Here is a 24,980-nt window from a genome sequence, read left to right on the forward strand (position 1 = left end):
TTCTCCACTGCGAGACTAATAAAGGCAAATCCAATCCAATTCAACGAATAACAGGATGCAGACTTACACTTCACCAGGCACCAATTTTCAAAAATGAACATGTCCAACTCATGCAGCCCTTGGGGCCGAGATAGGCTCGCTACGGGCCATGTTCTCCTTCACAGGTCACAAGGTGAAAAGCAATAAGCAGCAGGAAACAAAACCAGTTGTGAACAAAGATGCAAACTCAACCACCACATCCCAAAGCATGTGATGAATAAAAGGACTTGACTTCTGGTAACACAAGTTTAAATATGCTAATCCTGAGCAAATGTAAACGTGTGTAGAATGACTTTGTAGTCATTCAAATCTCGAACTGAGCATGTATGAGATTCTTAATCAACCGGAGCTTGAAGCAGCGTCACTGGCAATCACGATGGATGAAACAGAATGGCATCCCTTTTAGAAACTTTGGCTTTGATGGTATCAAAACATGTTCTGGGCTTTGATAATTGGAATTTACAATCAAAAAGATGGTAAATTAGCTTATGAAACAAATTAAAGCGTATTTCCTTCTAATTTCGCCATCAACACGAGGTTTTCAGACCAAACAAAGTACCCAATATGTATTGTGTGTCACTTTCTCGGTCAGGGGCGCATCGTCAACTCGAAAACAAGACTTCTTGAATATTCAGCGCGAGTCTTAAAACGTAAAATATAGCTATATATCGTGGAATCTTCATAGAATACGCTCAGTAGATGTCATTTGAAGTGGTTTTACAAATTATGGACACGACTTGTCCGAAGGCGTCGGTTGTCCTTTAAATGAAAAAGTTTGGTAGAAGCTTGAAGAGCATTTTTAATGACTAACAACATTCTGCTACAAGTAGGATGAGATGTTTTTGATCTGTTCCTGTGGTAAATCCTGTTCCAATTCAAATTAACTGATGCCACTTATGCTTGTGCATCTCTCTTGGCATATTATCATAAGGTCTTGGGCTTGGGACCGGCACAATAAGACACTGGCTGATGTCCCCTTGTGGCTACAGAACAAGCAACTGTATGAACTTCATGCTACCAGGATGGCTTCCTGATGTATTGTGCATGGTTCTGACTGACTTTGGTGGGTAAGAGGGTTAAGTTAGCTTTCATAAGACTTGTACCTCTTGTATTTTCCATTGTATAAGACTCACCCAAAAGCCTTAATTTTCTTCAAAAGATGACCCTGCGCCATTTACGCAGGTGCGCCTTACAGTTGTGGTCAAAACTTTACACACACTTGTGTTATTCACAAGTGTCTATACATATACATATATGGCTTCACAGTGCAGAGGTCTGCAGTTCGCGTCCCGCTCCGGCCTCCCTGTGTATAGTTTGCATGTTCTCCCCAGGCCCGCGTGGGTTTTCTCCGGGTCCTCCGGTTTCCTCCCACATACCAAAAACATGCATGGCAGGCTGATTGAACACTCTTAATACTCCCTTGGTGCAAGTGTCAGCACGGATGGTTGTTTATCTCTGTGTGCCCTGCGATTGGCTGGCAACCAATTCAGGGTGTCCCCCGCCTCGTGCCCGAAGACAGCTGAGATAGGCTCCAGCACCCCCCGCGACCCTAATGAAGAATAAGCGGTACGGAAAATGGACGGATGGAAATCCCCCCATTAAATCCTCCACTTCAGACTCGAGCGTTGTTGTGGGTCGTAGTAGGGTGCCGTGTCTCTTTAAATAAATGCGGGTTACGTAGTGCCTTCATGAATGAAACCATGTGATCCAAACATCATTTGACGTCTCTCGCCTCCGCCAGACCGAAACAAGTGAGGAAGGAGTGGATAGAACACACAGACGCTGCCACAAGGCGTCAAGCGAAGGAGAGGCGCCAGACGTTGTTCCGTCCTTCTCACCCTGCAACCACTGAGCAACCACCGGCCAACGCCGGCCATCGAAGGTCGGGGGCGGACGGACGGCGCCGGTCCGGTTTCCACTTCTGGTGAGTCAGCAGTCCAATTCTCAACTTGAAATCTTCACAAAGTGCTGAATAAAAGTGGCCATTTTTCGCTGAGTCGTCGAGCTGTTGTTTTAAACGCCACCCCGCCCCCGTAGAAGCGCTGAATCATCACGAGCCGGTTGGCCGCCTGCTAGTCGTTCAATCGGGACCGAGTGAGCGAGCGAGCAAGCGAGTCTGAGTGGTGATTCCACAATACGGACAAAGGGGGAGCACGACGTGCACGAGGTGACGGGCAACCTTCGAAAGAAGAAGCCATGTGTCGGAATGAGTGGGGCGAGCTAGGGCACGTTGACAGCAAAGGTCGGCGGAAGTGTCGCCTGTCGGCTCGCCATTAGGCGTGTGTCGCAGCCTCTCGGTGGGAAAGTCGGGGAATGTGCTAAGTAACAAGTCGGAAGACGGAGAGCGAGGAACTCGCTTCGCCTCGCCTCGCCTCGCCTCGCCGACTGTCCCCGCGCGGAGGTGCTGAAAGCGGCTGCATGGCCAGCGCTCCTTCGCAGGTACGCGACGCGCAGTCGCACACGCTCATCTGTTTTCTGTCCTATCCCCCTCCTGCTCCGTTTGACACTTTGCGTTCAATACGTGGCGGAAGCGAACGTCGTCTGTCAAAAATTAGCTTGGAGAGAGCCACGAAGCGGCGTTCACTGAATTGTGTGCGTCCGCGCGTGTTGTTTTGACATTTGCTTTGTGCACCCCAACGGGCCTTTTCTCCCACCCGGAGGAATGCTGAACAAAACGCACTCGCGACACCCCCCCCAACCGCCTGTCTCATTCGGTTCGCGCCTTTTGACACCGATTGGTGATTTAATGAAGATTCATGGAGAGGGACGAAGGAGCCATGGCAACATGGCACCGGCGGGAGGCGGGCGGACAAAGGTCTGAGCGAGGGGAATGCGCTCGCCTTCGATTGGGGGGCCTCGCAAACAAGTGCGCCCGCCCATCGCCATGAGGACTGTGAGGCTGATTTGCAGCAAGCGAGATTCAGACGTATGCGTGATTTAATTTTTTTTTTGTGTTTACCGACCATTGTGGAGCCACGAAGGCGCATGTTTGACGTTAAAATATTTTTTTGCCACTACTAAAGTATCTACTAAAGTATAGAGCTACATAGGTTGCCAGCATAGAGAGCTGATCTCATTATTTTGGTGTAAATCAATTCGAATAGAGTCAGCAATTTTCAAAGTGTGGCTAAATAATGTTCAGTTATGTTTAACATGGAAGTTCAACACATTTGCATTCAATCTCTGAGATGTTTTTTTTACCCCAAAATTCATTAAGAAATACTTTTTAATTCACGTTTATGTGCAGGTCATTTCACATCGTCATTATGTGAGTGCAGTTTTGTGCAATATTAGTACTCAAAATGTGAATCATATTTCAATGCTTTGCAATTCTATGAAATTCTTAACAGGAGTAAAACTCAGTTTCGCTGAACACTTGGGCCAAACAAAGTCTTCATATGTCGGTGATAATGTGATAATGGTGCTATACATGTTGGTGCTGATTAATTTTTGAGGTTGTGTTTGGTGTAAAATGTTTCACAACCACTGCATTCAGTGAAATATATTTTTCCCACAAACTCCCATGTTTAATCGGGCCTGTCATATTCAACATAATATGAAAAAGATCATGTTACTGATGGGTTATTGGTACCCTGCCCTGACTTTGCTACCAAATTCAATTCCCACTCAGTGGTGGCAGGATGTGAGTGTGAATAATCGTCTGCCGCTATTTGTGTCCTTAGACTGCCCGATGACCAGTCCAGGTTGTAGTCTGTCTTTCTCTCAGTTATCTGGCATAAGCTCCAGCTCCCTGTGAGCCTGAAACGGATAACCCGTTTTGGTAGTGGATACATGGTTAATGGAGTTCATTAAATCAGCCTGGCTGGTTTTACACTGTATCGAAATGAAGAATTAAATAACTAGAAATATAAAGTGATTATCTCTTGCTCGTTGCACGCTGAGGCGCTCTCCTACTCATTCCCTTATGATTACATTACCTGCTGACTGGTTGCAACCTGTGCGCATTGCAACTCAAGAGTAATAGGGAAGCTCCGTGGACCCAAGAAAACTCAAACTTCACCCCCTAATGATTCCAAATCAGCAGCTTTAGTTAGAGTCAGCACTCTGCGGAGTGTATCAAAAGTATGTAGTAAGCAAGTTGGCAAGTACTGTAATAGAGGGTCATAATGATGAAATAGTTGTATCAGTATTGGATAGAAAAGACCCCCACCCCCTCCCCTCACTCATATACACAACGTACAGGCACACACACACTCACACACAACCTAGGGGCTAAGCTTTTTATACTTGGTATCAGTATTTAATCAGTGCTTGAAGTGCATTTCTCTGTCAAGTGCTTTCCTCCATCTTTCCCTGGTGTTCACAGTAATTGAACGCTGACCAATGCTTATGTGTGCAACTTTGCTGATGGTGGCGGAGCGGCGGCAAAGCGCATGGAGCAAGGGGGATGAAGGAAGAATGAGAGATAGGATTTGCGAAGAGATTGAGAACAAGGACCTTTTTGTCTTCAAGGCATTCCCCTGAAAATGCTGAGGCAAAGCAAATGCTCCATCGCTTGACAGATGGCGTTTTCACTTGTTACTTACCACAGCGAGTTTCTTTGACTTGTGCGCTTACTTGCCCGTGTGTGTGTGTGTGTCAGAGAGACAGAGTAAGCAGGAAATGCACTTAGATGCTAAAATCGAGCCGTGTGTGACTTTGTGTGGAAGAGACATCTACAAACTGACCAGAGCTAGTCGGCCCACGCTTCCACTGGGTTCTGGACAAAATGTGATTTTGGGAACCGGACCACTTTAGATCAGAGGTGTCCAAATCATTTTTTTGCCGCGAGTCACATTGTAGTTACGGCTTCCTTACGCGGGCCATTTTGAATTTGGGGAAACCATTATAATGCTTCATCCCCTTCACATAGAGAAGACAGGAGCATCAGCGAAGAGCGCTGATGCATATGTGGAACTGTCGGCGCTTGGAATTGAAGCGGATTTATGTGGGTCAGGAGATGTGATACAATATCTTTTTGTCAATGGATGCTACAGCTTTGTGTTTGCTTTCAACATTTAGCTTGTAGCAGACGTGCACATTTCACTATGATGTCCCTGATCCACTGGTGAAAAGGACTCTTTGATCCTCTTCTCTTTCATCTAGAACTGCTTCATGCAACAGAGGGTGCAGAAAGCACTTAAAATTGAACGACTATATGTGTATTTTGTTTGTGTAACATTATTTGTTATTTATTTCTTTTGTTGTTGTTTTCACTTCAAGATGGTGCCGCGAGAGTGGTTGCCATTGCATCAAGTCCCGTATTTTGTTTTTCTACTTCTTCCTTTCATTTCCTCTTACTTTCATCACTTTGCTGCTGTGAAATGTAAATTTATCCACTGCGAGACTAATAAAGGCCAATCCAATCTGTATTACATATAGTACACACAACTAATTAATGAATAACTAGTTTTCAAATCTGAAGTAAAAAATAAAGACTGTTATTGTTGTCTACAGGGGACAATTTGAAATTTTGGTTTGGACTTTAGCAAGCATCATGGCACTTGACATGCTTGATTTGCTTTCGCGGGCCCAATAAAATAATGTGACATGCCATATTTGGCCCTTGGGCCTTGACTTTGACACCAGTGCTATAAATTGTCCCTAAGTATGAGTGTGAGCACAATTGGTTGTTTTTCTGTGTACACTGCGATTGGCTAGCAACCAGTTCAGGGTGTGCCCCACCCATTGCCCAATGACAGCTGGGAGAGGCTCCAGCTCCCCCTGCAACTCTAGTGAGGATTGAGCGGAATGGAAAATGAATGAATGAATACACTAAGGACCAATGTTCCACTTTCAGAAATAAATTTCGTTTCAGGTTGTGAGGTCATCTGCATACTTTCTCTTTCTGATTACTGGTGTAGTTCTATGGTGGTGGTGGTGGCGGTGCAACCCCCACCCCCAGTCCATCCTAAAAAATGAAAGAAGGAAAGAAACATGCACAGATAGCAAAAGCAAAACATACATCTTGTGGGCTGAAGTGGCACTACAAAGCTCACATTACGTGGCACACATGACAGTTGGTCCTCAGTACTTTTTGTGTGTTCTCAGCCTCAGAAGTTGTGATTCAACTTTTGTTCCTTCTTCTGGCAAGGCCAGAGCAGGTTTGTATCTGACACACTGATTGCTTTGTATGTTAAGAATGAAAGTACTGTAATTGTCTTCAGAGATGTATTTTTTACCATTAGAACAGATTTGTCTGTGTAAGCTCTCAGTCGTGCAGGAGCGGTCCATCGATGAAAAGGTTTCTTCAACCGTCATCTGTACTTCTTTGAAGGTGTCGGACGTTTCGCTTCTCATTCAAGAGGCGTTGTCAGCGAACAAAAATTTACTGGTAGCTCTGGCCCCTATATACAGTATATCCCTACTGTCCAAAGGTGGCTGTGCCAGACCTCTGCACTGATAGGTCCCTGCCCTAAGGTTGGGGGTAGCAGAGGACTATTCACTGAGGCTACACTGATTACTTCTATTGTCCTGACTGATTATGGCGTACGACTGGCCTGATTGCCCCATTCGCTCTCGTATCACTTCATCAGCTTGACTAAGCCTACGTGGTAACGATCTAAGAAGTCTGTTGTAAGCACGATCCAAATTAAACCCCACACCACGATTTAGTGAAGGGTTTTGCTGTTTTTTCAACTAGCTTCTTTTACTCCTCTTTAACAAATGTCAAATGAAAATAGGGAATGAAACCAAAAATCCTGAAGATACAAAAAGGAGAGGAGTAGCAGTACCGTACATAGCAGGGGTTTCTGAAAAAGTACAAAGGGTCCTTTGGCAACACAAAATTCCTACTTATATACTACTTATTTAAGACAAAAATTAGTGCATCCAAAAGATAGGCTGCCAAATGAAAAACCAAGTAATGTCGTTCATTCGATACATTGTAAACATGAAGATTGTAAAGAGCAATGCATTGGGGAGACTAAACAAATTGTCAAAAAAGACTATCAACATCACAGGGATAATACAAGTGGGCCTCAATCTGCGTTACATATGCACCTAAAAGCTAGCAACCACTCATTTCATGACAGTGAGGTGAAAATCTTAGCGAAAGAAAATAATTGTTTGAAAGGGGAGTAAAAGAAGCGAATGGAAATCAACCATGAATGGAAATCAGCCATATGGGAAACCAGTATTGCTATGTTTGTGACTCATTTTGGGAACAAACTGAATTATAATTGGATCCCACAAAAATACACACACACAAACAAAATCAGCAAAAAAAAATTCACTCCAAGTTCACCAAAAAAATATGCGCAAAATCAAAGACAAAATCGAATAAATATTTACTAGGCGAAAGAGCAAAACAACAATGATCAGATCAAGTGGTCCAGAAAACATCACTTGAGCAAAGCAAGGTCAATTGTCCGACAAACAAGATTTTGGCATTCCTTAAATGCTTGGCTAGCATGATGACTAGATTGCCAGCAGGTGTGCATGCTGGAGGAATGACCCTCTTTTACCACCTGATGAAGATTGACCCAGAACAGTGTCATGACTGTTATAAACACACAAGTACCTATCGTCTCCCCTGCTCAAATCATACAAATCAGTGGATTTCACCATGATTTTATGTAGAGGAAACTACTTCATATATTTAATAGGATTCTTGCACCTCAAAAGTGGAGCCCATGTATTAGATGTTAGATGGAAACAAAGGTATGTGTTTGTTGTTGATTGCTAGGAACGAACTGGAACAAACGTATAATGAATGTGACTTGTCAGTTATGCAAATAGTGACCAACATTTGACTCCCTTTCACTTTCCTTACCTAGACAAACATTACATTCCTCACCGTATATGTTATTTTTTTGAAGGAACAATAATGTTTGGTTACGGATATTTTTTTTTTCAGTTTTAATCTGTCCCCTCTTCTGTATTCCAGGAATGAAGAAATGGCACAAAATAGTTTAAATACTGTATATTGCAGACCTGTAAAAGTAGATTTATCTGAATGTTGTGTTCAACTTCAATGAGTGCATTTTTTAATTTTAATGTTTGCATGTTTGTGTTAAGGATCCTTATTTATTTTGTTAGTATAGGCTCAATTTCATAAAGGTCTACTGTGAGTGAAGTGGGAACAAAAGAAAGAGAATGTAAGACAGAAGAAGCACAGGGAGTATGTGAGAGGGAAGCAGTTGTGCAGATCAATAGTTGAGTGTTTCCCCCCCCTCTTCAGTGGTAATGATGAAATATGGTGTAAGCAGATCTAGTGCATAATCATCTCAATGCTCTGCCGTTTTTTTTAAACCTGTGTTCGTTGCTTCTGCTTCCTGTGTGTTAAATTAGAAAAAAACTCAACTGTCGAAAGGCGTTTGAAGAGACGACAATGTTTGGCGAAAAAAAAGGCAAGTTCAACATAAACTAAAGCGAATGGTGGTTTAGTTTATGCCACTTGTTTTAGTGATCCAGACATGAGTGCTGAAATGGTTGTGGCTGATTCAGGCACCAACAGGACAAAGCAGCTTGTATTTATCCGTAATGACATGATTTATGCCCTATGCCTCTAATGTTTCCCTTTCACGGGCTCCAGCGCTCACTCTAGTTAGAGCTTTTTGATGAGGAGACACCCTGTTTTGCCCTTTAAAGTGCTCAAAACCACATTGTGAGTTTGTTTTCCATGGGATTTTGAGGTATTGGGAATGGTGCGTAGCGTTTGAGATTCAAGGTGTCGGTCACCAGAGAATCTATATGAGTGGTTTTCATCCAGTTGCATCATCTTGCGCATTTCTGACTGCAGTGTGACGATACCAGAATTGTGTTGGAATTCATGAACCGTACTGATTTGGAAACGTGTGCACATACACGGTATCAAGTTCAACGAGTGAAGAAAGGATTAACATGTGCATCACATGAAGCATCTCATCTTCACCTTTCCCAGCAGCTCCTGCAGGTTTTGCGGAAAGCAGATAGAAGCTTGCAACAAAGCACATTCTTAATTGTTTCAAAGGCATTTTGGTATCTGTGGTTAGGGTTTTTTTGCATCTTGTTGGATGGCAAAACATTGGGGGTAGCTCAGTTTGATATTGACATATCGTGGTGTCACTTTTTTTTAAACATTATTCAATTACATTTTTTAACATATATATTTTAAAATATACAAATGTCTGTGTTTGTTTGGTCATAATTTACCTTAGCAGCCACCTTCTGTAGAAAACTTTCTTCTTATGAGCAACAAATATAATTGCTCAGCTTGTCCCGTTCTATGAATGTATCACTTTAACCATTGTGGTATAAGCAAACTTAATGGAAGACACTTCACATGCCGAATCATTCAAATGACTCTAATCAAGTATTTCATATTGTAGCACATTCATTGTTAATATAATGGTCCATATGAGCCCTGCAATTGACTGGCAACCAGTCCAATATCCCCGCCTGTTTCCTGTGAGCATCGGCTCCGGTAGATCCGCAGCCACAATTAGAGAAAGCGCAATAGAAATTGGATGGTTGGAGAGTTTTTAAAGTCTTAATCCATGCCTACGTGTAAAGTACTTCACTACAACCGTAACCTCTCGGTGACTGTGAAGCTCAGATCTCACTAGGCCGACTACAAACTCAACGCTTGTGTGTATGCTTTCTGAAATAAGCGTGTGCTCTATTTCAGAACCGTGCGCACACTTGTCAACAGAGAGCACAGAGTGACAGATGCACTTAACATCCCCACTGGGAGCTCTATTCTACAGCAGTGTAATAATAGGATGTCATAATTGCACAAATGAGTGCGTGCATAAGCGTACCCGACTTTGTGCAGTAGGCAGTTTTTTTGCTTTTATTGTCACAAGCTAGCATCCTTTAATTTTCTGTATGCAAGAATGAACCACATAAAACATGTATAGAGCAAGGAGAAAATATTACATGTGCTCTTGGAATCCCAAAAGAATGACAAGGATCGGCAGAATACAATACTGTTCTCCATACAGAATATCTTTTGGCTAAGAATTTGAAACATTCTTGTCAGATTTCTGATTATGTTACTGCATTTCTGTCGTGAAATGTTTTCGTTTGGATGCGCATAATTGTGGACGAATGTCACCTGACAAGCTTTTACTTGGCAGTCATGTTTTCTTTGTGGCCTCTCTATTTGTACAATGCTAAATGAGAACCAGTTTGACCCAGGATGCCCCCCCCAAAAAAAAAAAAAAAAAAAAAAACAGCAGAGCCAGGGCTCAGCAGTCTGACGATGCAATTTTTTTTGCTTGTGTTGGGAAAAAAAGTCATCACACTTACTACCTGCAATGGGGAAAAAACGTGTTGACGCAAGGACTTTTCCCTCACTTTTAATAACTTACTCTGCACACTCATTGGCTCATACGCACTTAACCATCTTCGGTGGCAGTCCGTGTATTTCACACCTAGGCCTTCAGTGAAGTCCTGCTTAGTCCGAGTTGAACAAATATCCCTCGTAATACCATAATTTATGACACAACGGCTGGAGATATCATTTACAAAAGCACAGGCACGCAGTACTGGGCGTGGCATCACCTTAATCGTCTACAACACAGGCTATTTTCCAGAGCAATTACACATCAATAAATCTGCATCAGCAATTAGAACTTGTCACTATACGTGATACTGCAAACACTTGAAAATAAAAGGAAATTTAAAATCATGTGTCCACAAAGTTTTATGAAGTCCACCAAGAATATGCAATCTTTAACAAGATTTTACGCTAAATTACAAAATGTCAGTTTAATATAAGAAAAACAACAAGACGTTCACAAAACGAACTATTTGTTAAAAATAAAAGTAAACAAATCTTTTTCATTTGTGCTTGAGAATAGGCCTAGCTACATGCGACAGCGAGTTGTCCTCTCCTTCAGCCATTGTGGGTTAAAAAAGCGAGTAGATATACTTGGTTTTTCTGCTAAAGTTTCTGGGTCTGATCTGTTGTCAGCTTGGTTGATTTGCATAGCGCTGCCCCCGCTGAGGGCTGAGGTAAAGTGAGTATCCAATCACAGGACGCGTACGTCATGTTCAACGCGAGGCCCTCTAGCTGGCCTTACTGTGCGAACTCGTGATCTGATTGACTATCGCAACTGTATATCAACTACATGTGCCCGTTCATGTACAGCGCACAGACGCCCTCACTGTTGATTCTGAAGGCGTCAGATTTCATACAGCCTGGCGACACAAACTAGCTGAATTCTGATTGGATTAAAAACTCTGACCTAAAACTACAACACTGAAAGAATCATAACCAAATGGATATAATATAACATCAAGAAAACAGTATGTAGAATAATTATATATATATATATATATATATATTTAGAAAAAATACCTTTTTAATGAAATTGACTTTTATTATAATTATGATAATGATGTCTGATTATGTTAGGCCAGCAGAGAAGGCCTTGCTGGCCCTGACGACCCACCACTGACCATCTTGAACATGTAGATAATCCTGTTTAGTCTTGAGAAACTGATTCTTATTCTGAGATTTCTTTTCATTCACTGGATAGTAGAGTACAGACCTGCCCCAAAGCCAGACAATCCAAATGTGTCCCGTTTACACTTGAGGTGTGAGGCAATACGGTACCACTTTAATCCTGTAGGCAGCGATAATGATAACGTGAGAACCCATTTGCCACACACAGCTATGCATTGAATCGTAAGTGGAAACCAGTTGAGGAAACCACTCCATAGTGAACCTTGATTCTCACTCAAAGTCGTCTTGGACAAGCTCCAGCTCACCGGTGACCCTAATGAGGACAGCGCGCAGTGACCACTAATGGTTGCAGCTTATGTAGAATTTATGTAATCCTCCTCACGTACGGTTCAAGTACTTCACTTACTATGAAATTTAATACCAACCTCGCTGAGGTCACGTTAGAGAGAGCCTGTACCGCGCTTGGTCACTCTGGACAGCTCAAACACAAAAATTGGTGCCTAACTGTTTCACCAACAGTCAAGCTCCTTGAGCTTGATCGCATGCCTCATTGGGTGTTCACCAACAGTTTTGGCGATTACTGCCACAACCGCTGCTGACTATCTGACAAGCTTGGCTCTCGTTGGCCGCTTCAACGGCGAAGGCAAGTTATATGTCCAACTCGATGGGCACTTTTTTCATACCCAGCTAAAGTGTAGCACAATGTGTGTTGTAATTGCACCCATCGGTGGAGTTTTCCTTCTTTAATAATTTTCAGAGATGGGTGCATGTAGATATGTGCTGATATGGGAGTAAACACAGCAGGCTTGTTTCCCAGCCATGGAAGCACCCCCCTCTCCCTTTAAATTCAGTGTTAGAAAGGGATGTGGACGACATAGCGGAAGCGTGAGGGACTCGCTGGACTCTGTGCATAAGATTGGCCTTGGCTGAACTTTTCCAATTCAAATACCAAATCAGGTTCTTTGCCTCCCAGATAGGTAGTAGTCAATCTATCTCAAATCAGCTTAAGCGTTGATTGGACTGCCAAGGTCGACCCGAAAATCACTTGGCCTCTCCAACATGTTTTGAGCCCTTGCGAAGGGTGAGCAGTGTAGCCTCTTTTGGCCTTGCCCGGGACGCATTAGTGTAGAACAATCCACCAGACGCTCGCCAGTGAGCCTGGCTTCAGGGATGGCCCTGGTGACCTGTGTTGCAACAAGGCAAACCGGGGTCATCGTGGTGGCTTTTCTGGTCCTTCCTCTTGAATTATTTTGCCCTTTGTGTCCCTACCAGGGGCATAAAACCCCATACAACAGCGCCTACGATCATTTAGACCAGGAGTGTCAAACTCATTTTTTTGCCGCCGGCCACATTGTCGTTACGGTTTCCTCTCAATTTGAATTTGTATGAATTTGGAGAAGCCATTAAAATGTCAAATCCCCTCCACATGTAACATTGCGCGCAAGAAATTCATGAACAGCTAGTATTCAAATTTGAAGTCAAAATTAATGACTCTTATTGTCGTTTACATACGAAAATGAGACATTTTGGTTCAGACCTAGGCATGCACCATGGCACTTGACATGCTTGATTTGCTTTCGCTGGCCGAATAAAATGATGTGGCAGGCCAGATTTGGCCCCGGGCCTTAACTTTGACACCTGTGATTTAGACACTCCAAGTAATAACAATATAATCATACACTTCATTTATAATTCAAATCATTCATTCAAAATACTCGACCATGAGGACAAATGGTTTAGAAAACAAATGAATGGTTACTTTTGATCTAGATTTTGAGTGACGCTGTCACTTATTTGACTTTTTTTTTAATTAATAGTGTTGAATTGTTATTGGTGGGACAAAAGTTTTACCCTGTCGTTTTTTTTCCCAATATGTTCTTCAACAGTTCCTCTCACCAGTTCATCACGCCTATTTCACACTCTGCACACACATTCTAAACACGTGCGGAGAAAGTGTACTCATTTGTATTTGCCTCCTCGATCTTGCCACAATCTCCAATGTGAGGCCACTCCCTCTCTCACTGGTTGCCATTATCACTGAAACAATTCCGAAGTCTCAATTAGCCTCCCAACAGAGCTCGGTGTTAATTATTTACCACTCACTGCTCGCTAACTGCAGACCAATGAGCACAAGTTTTGCTTCATCTTTTCATAGGCAAAGTGAGCTGTAGGAATTGCAATTCTCTACATTTGCCTCTTGCCACTCGTGTCCTACTCCGCTAAATGTTGTCGCCTGTTGTCAGTGATTGCTGGGTCACCTCGCCGGCAGAGTTAAACTTGTTGTTATGCTTGGATTACTCACTAAATATAGACTTGCCACTGCATTACTCTAACAAGCTATTCTTAATCATTCTCTCTGTGTTGACTTGAGTGTGTTTGCATGCGTCCACACGCACACGCCCTTGGGGTTTATTAATGTGTGTGTGTGTGGGGGGATGCACAATCATCAGCTGAAAGTCGCTTTCTAAGAAATTACACTGTATTGTTATTGGTCTGATGCAAAAGGTTTTTCTCAAAGATTAATTAGGCTTCCGTCTGAGGAAGGTAAACATGGCCGCCTGCACACAAACAAATATACAGTATACATAGAAGATGAAAAACTGTTTCATCTTTTGATGTTTGTTTCACAATAAAACTGCTTCACCTGGTCCAGGACTATGTGTGAATATGTGCGTCAGATAGTTAGCAGTTGTTTCGTTGCACTTGATCAGCTTCAGAACTTTTCTAATTGGAGGTTTTAGCCATGGTCGTTGCTGAGCTCAGTTCTTTTCTACCCCACCCCAATACCCCCCACACCCTGTCCCTCTGCCCGCCCTCGCTGGTGTTCTCTCCATCCTCCCTCCACCCACCTCCATGCCCAACAGCTAAGCTCCTACAAATGTGTTGAGGATGCATTTTCACCCAAACACCCTCCCACCCCCTCTTTCTCCTCCTCTCCTCCCTTGCCGTACCATCCCTCCATCTCCACCTATGTCCTCAGCCCCCAACCCCCCTGCCCAAGTTCTTTTCTATCTCCCTTGTCATTTGCACCCCCCAGCCCGTCCTCTCTCCATATTCAGCATTTTCCTCAGCTGTGGGTGTGATGTCTCCACTGTAGTGCTAATCAGCTCTGGAGACGTCAGCATTCTTTCTGTCCTCCTACAGCACCAACTCTTTTCTTCCCACTTTTCTCCTCACAGTCTTCTGCTTGTATTTTAGCCATCTCTACAGCATGTCATCTGTGTGTGTGTGCGCTGTCTTTCAGGCGTAACCATAAGCAGGTACACTCTTGAGTCGTCAGCGTTCTTTCTGTGGCTACATAAAAATACAGCCTAGCACAGCAGAATAGCTGTATGTTGTAGCGAGAATGGCCGCGGCATTGACCACAGCACCGCAAGCAGCCCACATGTACTTTGGGAAGGACACCACTGGCAAGCCCGAGATGAATGGCAATACCTTTGTGCAGAAGGTGATCCCTAACCTGGGTGACTTACACGGGACCTTTGCTGTCCAAGACAATTTTGTGCAGCAGGGCAACTGTTTTGGTCTCTCTTTCCCCCTGTTTGTTTTCATTTATTTAACAAGTAACAACATAGCAATAAAAATCAAAACTCCTTTGTGGGGGGTAGGAAATTCAATATTTGCTCAACTCAAGTATTTTATTTGACATCATGTCAGCTGAGTTTAGCGCTGAGTGCAGCGCACTTGAATTACCTTTCATAGAACATCTGATATCACCCTGTGCCATGGCAGACATCTTTAGAACAATCGCCACCTACAGACCTGAAATGGTATCTATAAGGCAACTGTTCTTTGGGAAAACGGGCTGCTATATTACACAAAAAACAGAAGTGGTTCCTTTGCTGTGAGATAAAAAAATGCCCATAAAATTAAAAGCTATTTTTTTTTCCACATTCATCATTCTAAACACTCTAAAAACAAATAATATTTTGGATTAAAAAAATCCTAAATTATTTGAAAATGCATACTTTACACCAGGGGTGTCAAAGTCATTTTTTGCCGCGGGCCACATTGTAGGTATGGTTTCCTCTCAAGGGCCGTTATATTACATATGGAGCGCACAACAAATTAATGAATAACTTGTTTTCAAATCTGAAGTCAAGAATAATGACTGATATTGTGGTTTAAATCCAAAAATATGAAATTTTGGTTAGGATTTTAGCAAGCATCATGGAATTTCACAAATTTGATTTGCTTTCGCAGACCGAAAAAAATGATGTGGCGAGCTGGATTTCACCCCTGGGCCTTGACTTTGACACCAAAAACACAAAAACCGCTTTTCATATCACATATAAAGTTCTTTGTGCAGTTAAGCAAATGCTTACTTCCAGTCACTACTGTGCATGACGAAATACGGTGTGATACCGTGTGGTCTTCATTGCTGTGGAGTTAGGGACCCTCCTGTGCTAATAGCTTCATTATTACATTGACATATTTGTGTCTTCCCATTTTAGACGACACATTTAGTCACTGATGTCAAGGCACAGTATGAACTGTTTCCTTGACGTTGCCTAGATTGCGTTCAGCTTGAAATTTGACTGCATCTTCACGTTTGGATATTGGCAGTGGAATGTATGAATATTATTGTGCCCCTCGGGCACAGTGGCGGGGGAATGTGTTGGCATGCTTTTTGTTTGTATGTAGATGGGGGTTGTGGAGGTTGGGGGTTGGGCACGGGGGAAATAAACCTGTGCCTGGCAGTAAAAAATGCCTCTTTTTTTGACTCTCTGTTTTCACCACCCCCACCCCCAAAGGCACCCTCAGTCTTCATGTCTTTGATCCATCTATGTGTGATGATGATGATGATGATGATGATGATGCACTGCCAGCTGTGGGAGTGTACAATGCATCCAACCAAGCACACTTCAACAGAGCAACTGATATTTAAAAAAATGATGCCTTTCTCAAACACACCCATTCTCAGTTTTCATTGACTGTCACAGAGACACATGCAATTTCCTTGGTGTTGTGCTTGTACTTTGCTGTGTTTTAGAGCTTGACTTTATCCTCCTGAGTGTGTTTTCTATATTTTGACTCTTTCTGGTGATGCAACATGATGTAACCAAAATATTAGAATGGTCAAAATATTGGTGGCAGGTGGATGTGTTGCAACGAGCAGTTAAAGCTACCGTGGGAGTAAATAATGGTGGCAACGGCAGGGCAGTTGTAGTTTTTGTGTCGTTAATATGTGCTGGCTATATAAGATATGTGCTTATAATGTGGATTTTCTCTGCTCTACTGCTATTTTTAACTATTGGAACTGCAGCATCCTCACAGTCCCATGAGGTACACTGTGTGGGAAGTCAAATGCTCATTATAGCTGGGCCAAAATTCGAATGATAATTATTTATAAAAATAATAAATGTCACGAGTAACACTTTTCAAGACACCCAAAGTTACTTGAAAACCCATATCTATAAGATTGCCAACCATTGGCAGCGTTACTCAACCTGCAGCTGTGTTGATGATAGTCCCACATGTTTGGTAGTAATGTGTGCCCTCAATTGTGTTGATATAAACAGCAAAAGGCGGGCCTCTAGAAGCGAGATGAAATTTGCGCGGCATGAGAGGAGAGAGTGAGACGGGGAATCTGCTGAGTCATCGTGACTGGTCTCCGGATGACCGCTTAGGTCAGAGCAGCAACAAGAGACACCTTTTAACACACACACACACACACACACACACACACACACACACACACACACACACACACACACACACACACACACACACACACACACACACACACACACACACACACACACACACACACACACACACACACACACACACACACACACACACAGAGGTCTGAGAGATGAGAGACAGACTTGCACAGACGAACACAAAGCATCTCCTTATGGATGCTTTCGAGGACTGATGTCATTTTTTGCACTCCTGTGTTTACTTCTATCTCCAGCCCTTTGTTTTTTGTGTCCACGTTTAACCGACTACATGTGAACCATACATATGCATCATGTGTTTGTTTCTGCCGTTAGCTATTTGTCTTCCTGTCAAATGTAGCTGTGCTTTCTCGCGTGCTGCTACAGGGTTTGCTAAGGTGTTCGTACGTATGCGTATGAAAGTGTAAAGGCTGAAACAGTTGGCTTTGCCCTGGAGTCCTTCCCACAAATTCTATCACTTCCTCTTCTCTCAGTTCACTTGTTAGCGATTGGCCTGAAGCCAACCAATAACACTTCAACTTGACAAAAGTAGTGGGCACTATCACTGTAACGATCAAGAAACAGGAAGTCAGGGAAATTCTACGAAACATTGTGTGTCACTTTCACTCATATAACCTGATATTGATGCGCAACGTTTAGCATTGAAGCAAAGGTCCTCAATAGGTGCAATAGGATTTGGTTTGTCTGTGCTTGACCTGGTGGGTAGTGATCCACAAGTAACAAAACTTGAGGAACATTGTTTAGGTGTTTTGATCAAGCTCTTGTATGAAGGCCGGATAACTGATATTGTTTTCTGCATTTGTGCAGGTCTGTTCAGAAGAACAAGGCTCCTGGGGCATGACGACGACAAACAAAGGAAATAAAGCCTTAAAGGTGAGGGAGAACATCCACCAAGTGGTCCAGTTCAGGCAGGTTCTCAACCGGATTTAACCCTGATTCGGCTTGAATTTATAGTACTGTACATTGCTGAGTGTTTAAGCAACATGGCAATAGCCATAAACACCATGATATTGCACGGCAGCTGGGGACTTACTTGGCTTCATCTTCTCTTCATTACATGGCATGAATATCCAGTTAAAACGCAATGCGACCTGGCACGTTGTCGCACAACGTGTGCCACACTGAATGCACTCAACTCTGAATTCAGAATACAGTGTATGCTGTATACCAGCGATGTTCAAACTATGGCCCTGGGCAATTTGTCAGTGGCCTGCGGCAATAAAAAGGACACCTAACGTGACCCACAAAGCTTGTTTAAAAAATATTATAATTGGATTGGATTAGCCTTTATTAGACTCACAGGAGAGAAATTTACATTTCACAGCAGCAAAGTTATGGAAGGAAGAAGAAAGGAAAGAAAGAAGAACAAAAACAAAATACAGGAGCTGCTGGAAATGCAGCCACTCTCGCGGCGCCATCTTGAAGTCAAAACAACAACAAAAAAAAAACAAAATAACAAATAATAACAACATTAAGACACAGACAGTTATTCAATCTTTAGCACTTTCTGCACCCTCTTTGTTGCATGAAGCATTGAAAGAGGGGAGGATCAAAGCGGCCTTTTCACCAGTGGATCAGGGACATCATGGTGAAATGTGCACGTCTGCTACGAGCTAAATCTTGAAAGCAAACGCAACGCTGTAATTTTCCTGTCCCACGTAGATCCACTTCAATTCCAAGCCGCGACAGTTCCACATACACATCGGTGCTCTGTGCTGACGCTCTTTTCTTCTCATCGCGGGCTCCTCAAGTCATGTATCCATCCAGCCGCAGACTGTCCAACAGCACCTACCTTTGCACTGAACAAAGCGGGGCTGTGAAAATGCTGCCCATTACAGGCGCAAAAAAAGTACAATTGCCCCAGAGCTATCCAGCGATGACAGTAAAATGGCATCGACATTCCTTTCAATCAAAAATGGTGCTGTCATATTTGTGCTGCCGAATAGGCGCAACTGCTCAGCAAAGTCTCCTCCTTGATGAATGTCGTGGCTAAAAATGCGGAAAAACAATCCGCATCCGTTCAATATGACGTACAACAAAAACAATAATAATAATTTTAACACTACTACGACTACGACTAAGACTAAGACTAAGACTACTAATACTAAGACTACTAATACTAATACTAATACTAATACTAATACTAATACTAATACTAATACTAATACTAATACTAATACTGCCAATACTACCACTACCACTACCACTACCACTACCACTACTACTAATAATAATACTACTACTACTACTACTACTACTACTACTACTACTACTACTACTAATACTACTACGACTAATAATAAACAAGAGATGGAGGGAGTGGACAAAGTGAGAAAGGAGCGTCCAAAAATAGGTGCAACCATTACTAATAAATTGATTCGTATTCTGGACAGTTTTGTAGTTATTCCTAAAATACAGTAATAACACACATTCTCTACAAAAGACTAAGGAATCATGATAATTCCATTTTAGAAGCATCAAGTCAAGGTCCAATTTATGAACATACCAGATTAATCCCCCTCAAGGAAGTGTTGTAAATTTGGTCCACTCGCTGCAGTGTGATTTAGTTTTGGTTCTGAATGTGGAGATGGCCACTTTTCTAGTGGGTACAGGGTTAGCCCAAAATCTTATTGCATTTTTCTGAATGCACCCCTGATAGGAAAAAGTTTGGAAACCTCCGCTGCATACTGTAAAAATAAATACATCAAATCATAAACCGCGATATGTAAGTGGCTCCCCGTCTCCCACTCAGTTTGCCGTATTTGATTGACAGAGCCATATTTGATCTGATTCTTTCTTACTTGATGAAGGTGAAGCGAGAGCCAGGGGAGAATGGCACCAGCTTGACAGATGATGAGCTGGTGACCATGTCAGTGCGGGAGCTGAACCAGCATCTCCGGGGGCTGACCAAGGAGGAGATCCTGCAACTGAAGCAGCGGCGGCGCACTCTGAAGAATCGGGGCTACGCCGCCAGCTGTCGGGTGAAGAGAGTTACCCAGAAGGAAGAGCTGGAGAAGCAAAAGGCGCAGCTGCAACAGGAAGTGGACAAACTGGCCAATGAGAATGCTTCCATGCGCCTGGAGCTGGACGCTCTCCGCTCCAAGTACGAGGCCTTACAGACCTTTGCCAGGACTGTGGCGAGAAGCCCCACCGTGGGGGTCGGGGTCAGGGCTGGAGGGGGAGGAGGAGGGGTAGCGTCATCGGTCATTGGTCCGCTCATACCTGGGAAAGCGGCAACGGCGACGAGTGTCATTACAATAGTCAAGTCCAAAACAGATGCGCGGTCTTGAGGGAGGTTTTCGATTGACAAAGGTGTGTCAGGATGGAATTCAGCTGCGTCCAAGAATATCTTCTTCTCTGCTTGCCACGCCTCCTTCACTTCCTCAGTGATCTGTGTCGTCGCCCTGACATGACACAGGTCACGAGCGCAGTCAAGGGCGAGATGGAAGCCGAGTATTTGGTCAGTACTTGCTCACAAAAGGATCAGGCAATTTGAAGCTAATCACTGAAATGAGCTGTTGTCATCGTGAGGACCCAATGTTTCCCATTCCGTGGCTAAACAAACAGAAATGGCACATTTTTGTGACGGATGTAAAGACAGAATCATCTGATAGCTCATCCATCTCACACGAATCGCAAGTTATATTGGCTGCAGATGAGTCCCATCTAGCTGCAACTTTTTCATATCAGTGCAACAGAATCTTCATCTCAAAGGAAATGGTGTTACTTGTATTTTTACTGTTTTGTACCGTGTTGTCATTCACATGAGGTTCAAACTGTATTCTCTGTGTGTGAATTGTTAAATATCAGGAATTCTGTGAAATTCGTAATTGAATTGATATTCGTTCTGTTTGGTCAGTTTGGTCTTTTTTTTTCTTCCTCTTTTCTTCTCATTCATATTTGCCCTTACCTTTTGTTCACTTCCTATTGGCTAGGATGAAGGACTTTAAAGCCTAGTTGAAAAAAATAAATATAATAGAAGTGAAAACATGAAAACATGTTAACACATCTTGTGTATGATTCTCTACAAATACAGTATACATTTGAAAGCGTTGTTGAAGGGCAAAGTGCCTTGCATCTGAAAAGCTGAAGCGTATTATTATATGATAATAATTGGGCCGTACCTGTGATCAATGGCGTAAACTGTTGTCTGGATGTCTATGACAAAATTAATGCTGCATTGTTCTAGGAGCTTGTAGTAGCCACTTGTAGTAATAATAATAATAATAATAATAATAATAATAATAATAATAATAATAATAATAATAATAATAATGCCATTGATGTGATTATGCACTTATTTGTGCTATATCTGCAAATTTAATTGAATTTCATGCTATTTATTTATTTATTTATTTAACTATTTATTTATTTATTTATTTATTTATTTATTTATTTATTTATTTATTTATTTATTTAAAGAACGATACCTACACGAAGCCCGATATGAGGTGAGATATTCTTTATTCGGCTCACAGTGGAGAAATTCCCAATTCACAGCCGCAATGGAAGAGAAAAAAAGTTAAAATAAAGTTGAACAATATGGTCTCCTCAGAGTAATTTAACCAATAACTGATTTTTCTCTTTTGTTGTTTTGTTGTTGATATTTCTCTTTTGTTTTCTCTTTTGTTGTTCTCACTGTTGGCTCTCTCTCTCTCTCTCTCTCTCTCTCTCTCTCTCTCTCTCTCTCTCTCTCTCTCTCTCTCTCTCTCTCTCTCTCTCTCTCTCTCTCTCTCTCTCTCTCTCTCTCTCTCTCTCTCTCTCTCTCTCTCTCTCTCTCTAGCTCTCTTTTTTAACATGATTTCACTTTAATGGGGCGTCACTGATACAAGCTTTCAAAGAAAAAATAATCTTATGCGGTGTTCTCTTAAAAAAGAAACGAAAAATCATTGTCCATGTACGTTAGTGTGTCCAATTTTATAAAGACAATTAGCTTTGCATTGTTTGTATTGACCTGTGACAAATAAGGTAACAGAATCAGTTTGATATACAGTATCTATTTTGCAATTGTACCAAAAGTGGCTTAACTACTGAATAGCTTTGTTCTTTTTCTAGTGACTAGGCACGTGTGTGTAGCCGTGAACTAGTGTGTGGTGTGTTGTGATGGGGAAACTATACTGTGTAACTTTCACTGTATTTGATGGGTACAACTTTGATCCTTGTTTGATTTCAGGGAGAGTGATGACACAGCTGGTAACTGTGCTTGTTCTCCTGTTATATAGTGTGCCCAGGCTCATCTCAACATGTTATAGCATCTGGCCATAATCTGCCCTTTTGGTTTTATGAAGCTCTCTTTTTGTCAGCTCTACGTCCTCCTTATGTTCTGCTCTCATTAGTGCAGACGGTGACCAATCTCTGTGTGCAAAGGTGGCATGTTTCAAAGCAAGAGAGATGTGAAACCATTTTCTTTGACTCTGTATTTTTAAGTCACATTTTGTATTCAGTCTTTCATTCATCACGAGGCGGTTCTGTTTTAAGCCATTACAAATCCCTACACATTTACTACTCTCCAACACTTGTTACACTTAATAACTAACTTGAAAAAATTGCGACATGAAGAATAAATGGAGAGCTGCAGGCTATGTTCATACATAAATGTTTGAGTGTAGTATGCTCTGACAACAGCAGGTGAGGATGATGGAAAATTGCCCAATGACTATATACAATCTTATTATTTACCATAAAATGGTTTATCTCCAATCATGATTCAGATTGTATCCAAAGGTCCTGATGGTTGAATGCACCTTTTAAATCATTGCTGTTGTTGTGAAAGGTGCTTTGCACAGCAACCGCAAGGATTATGAAGGTGTAAAAGAAATTTCCCAGAAAACATTTTTGATGTTTGTTCGTTTTTTTACTGTCTAATTTAGACTGAAGAAAAATATGAAGAAATCCTGTAAAATTGTGAGGTTGAATTGTCCTCGATGAATTTATGGTCATCAATGAAAATCCACGATCGAGATGAAAATACGCAATAAGTGAACTGCAAAGTTACAAAAGAGCACTGTATTCATTTAGAACCAAATCATGTCCAGAACACAAACACACATTGCATTACCTTTATAATTTGTTTTTGTTTTGGTTCCTAGTAACTGTGCAGTTTCCTATCTGTCTCAAACCTCTTGTTAAATGCCTTCATTCTGTTTTTGACTGTTGTGTTTGATATGGTGTCCTCGGTTCTTGGCTAACACACCGTTTAAACCTTCAGGATGAAAACCATACATTGTGAGAGTAACAGTGTCAAGATGATGTTTAGTTGTGTTTTAAATATGCAAACTGTGTAAGGCATAAGTAGAACTCCTGTCACACAGGAGCTGTACTGCTATTGTGGCTTGTGTCAAATTGTTCAGGTTCAGTGTGACGTGGCAAGGTTAAAGACTTTATATTCACAGTGTTTAGCAATATGTGACTGGGTATCAAATGTTTTTTGCCGTTTATTTGTTTATATCTGGATTATGTGTTGTGACTTGCCAGCATATTGTTGTATTACTAATGTGCATAGACAGGAAAAATCCAATATTTTTCTATCCATTTTAGTTTGAAAGATGGTGCTTCTTGTAGTTGTTATTTTCCTCCTATGTGGAGCTTGGGCTTGGTCTCGAATGTAGTTCACCCAAACATTAAGTCAGCTAAAAACAGTGACCTTTCATCGTTATCATAAAGGGTTTCTGTCACACATTTTATGAGGTTGGCATGTTTTACTGCTTCCTGCGCAGACATGTTACCTTACTAATGAAAATGAATTTCATCAACAGATCAAACAGCCACTACTCAAATATATTCATAAATAACTGATGACACAAAAAATACATAATTGTGAGCAATATGATAATAGGAAACAATTTTCATGCGTTGAGAAACTGAATAAACTGCGGCCTCCTTGATAACATCTGATGAAAGTGCTTACCAATAACTTCTCAGTCTGCTGGGGCCAATTGGTGTCACTCTCTCACTTTCCCTGTGTAGTCAACCACACATCCAAACTAAAAGGCCTTTTTCACCCACCCTCAAAGGTGACCAATGAGAGTAAACGAACCAAACATTCCTTTGATCGTTTGTTTGGTGTGTCGATCAATAATGCTTGTTTTGCTTCTGTTGGCCCTGCACTGGCATCAATCAATTTCTCCATATTTTTTACATTTCTTTTTCATGCTATTGTTGAGTATTTGCCCTTGAAACTATGCCTATCTAATGGTGATCTTTTGGTCAAATTATACATCAAAGCTGGGATATTTTTGTGTCTAAAAGTAAATAATGGTCAATATAAAGTTATAAAGGAGTAGTGAGTTTGTTTGACTATGATGCAGCTTGTTCAGAAGAGGTCTGGTAATAAGAAATTGTGTTTTGTACTATTTCTGTATGAGGTGTAATAAATTATTCTACTGTTCTTTCTATGGGAAATACTGAAAACGTGACAGTCTTTGTAAGTATTTATCTTCAACTAAATTATTGTTTTGTTTTGTAGATGCATAAGTGATGATGACAAGGTACTGGTAATTATGGAATTAACTGTTTCATCATCCGTCTGATGTTCTTTTAATGTATTGATGTATATACTGTATGTCAATAAACAGTTTACTTTATTTTCTATATGACCAATAAACATGGTTTAAAATTAAAATGTGAACTCTCTTCTAATCCTTATTACACCAGAGTAATATTAACTATTTTTCCAATTAGATTTGATCCAGAATTTTGTCCATGAAAGCCCCCTCCCCTGGGTGTATTTCCATAAATAAAAAAGAACAATTTTCATGAAAGCGCAAAGGCACATTCGGAGTGCCACCGAGTGAGTTGTAGCCAACAGCATCTATTAATTGAAAATTAATTTGTGTTACCGTTCACGGTAAGAAAGCACTTGC

At 41.7% G+C, this 24,980-nt stretch overlaps 1 protein-coding gene across 6 annotated transcripts; it reads left to right on the top strand.

The window, feature by feature from the left end:
- The first annotated feature begins 1,007 nt into the window (after positions 1-1,007).
- Positions 1,008-24,733, top strand: LOC148892653 (transcription factor MafK-like). 6 transcript variants are annotated; one of them, XM_089005635.1, is made up of 4 exons: positions 1,008-1,963; positions 17,926-17,991; positions 19,778-19,843; positions 19,929-24,733. In XM_089005635.1, exons 2-4 carry the CDS (start codon positions 17,956-17,958, stop codon positions 20,406-20,408), a joined length of 582 nt encoding a protein of 193 aa, XP_088861761.1. In that variant the 5' UTR covers positions 1,008-1,963; positions 17,926-17,955; the 3' UTR covers positions 20,409-24,733. The 6 variants fall into 6 exon arrangements, with proteins under 6 accessions (XP_088861761.1, XP_088861764.1, XP_088861760.1 ...); XM_089005634.1 differs by lacking the exon at positions 1,008-1,963 and adding an exon at positions 1,974-2,478; XM_089005636.1 differs by lacking the exon at positions 1,008-1,963 and adding an exon at positions 17,192-17,816.
- Positions 24,734-24,980: the final 247 nt, after the last annotated feature.

Source organism: Hippocampus bargibanti, linkage group LG10 (assembly GCF_051943395.1).
Source record: "Hippocampus bargibanti isolate YZ-2025 linkage group LG10, ASM5194339v1, whole genome shotgun sequence".
Classification (NCBI taxonomy): Eukaryota; Metazoa; Chordata; class Actinopteri; order Syngnathiformes; family Syngnathidae; genus Hippocampus; species Hippocampus bargibanti.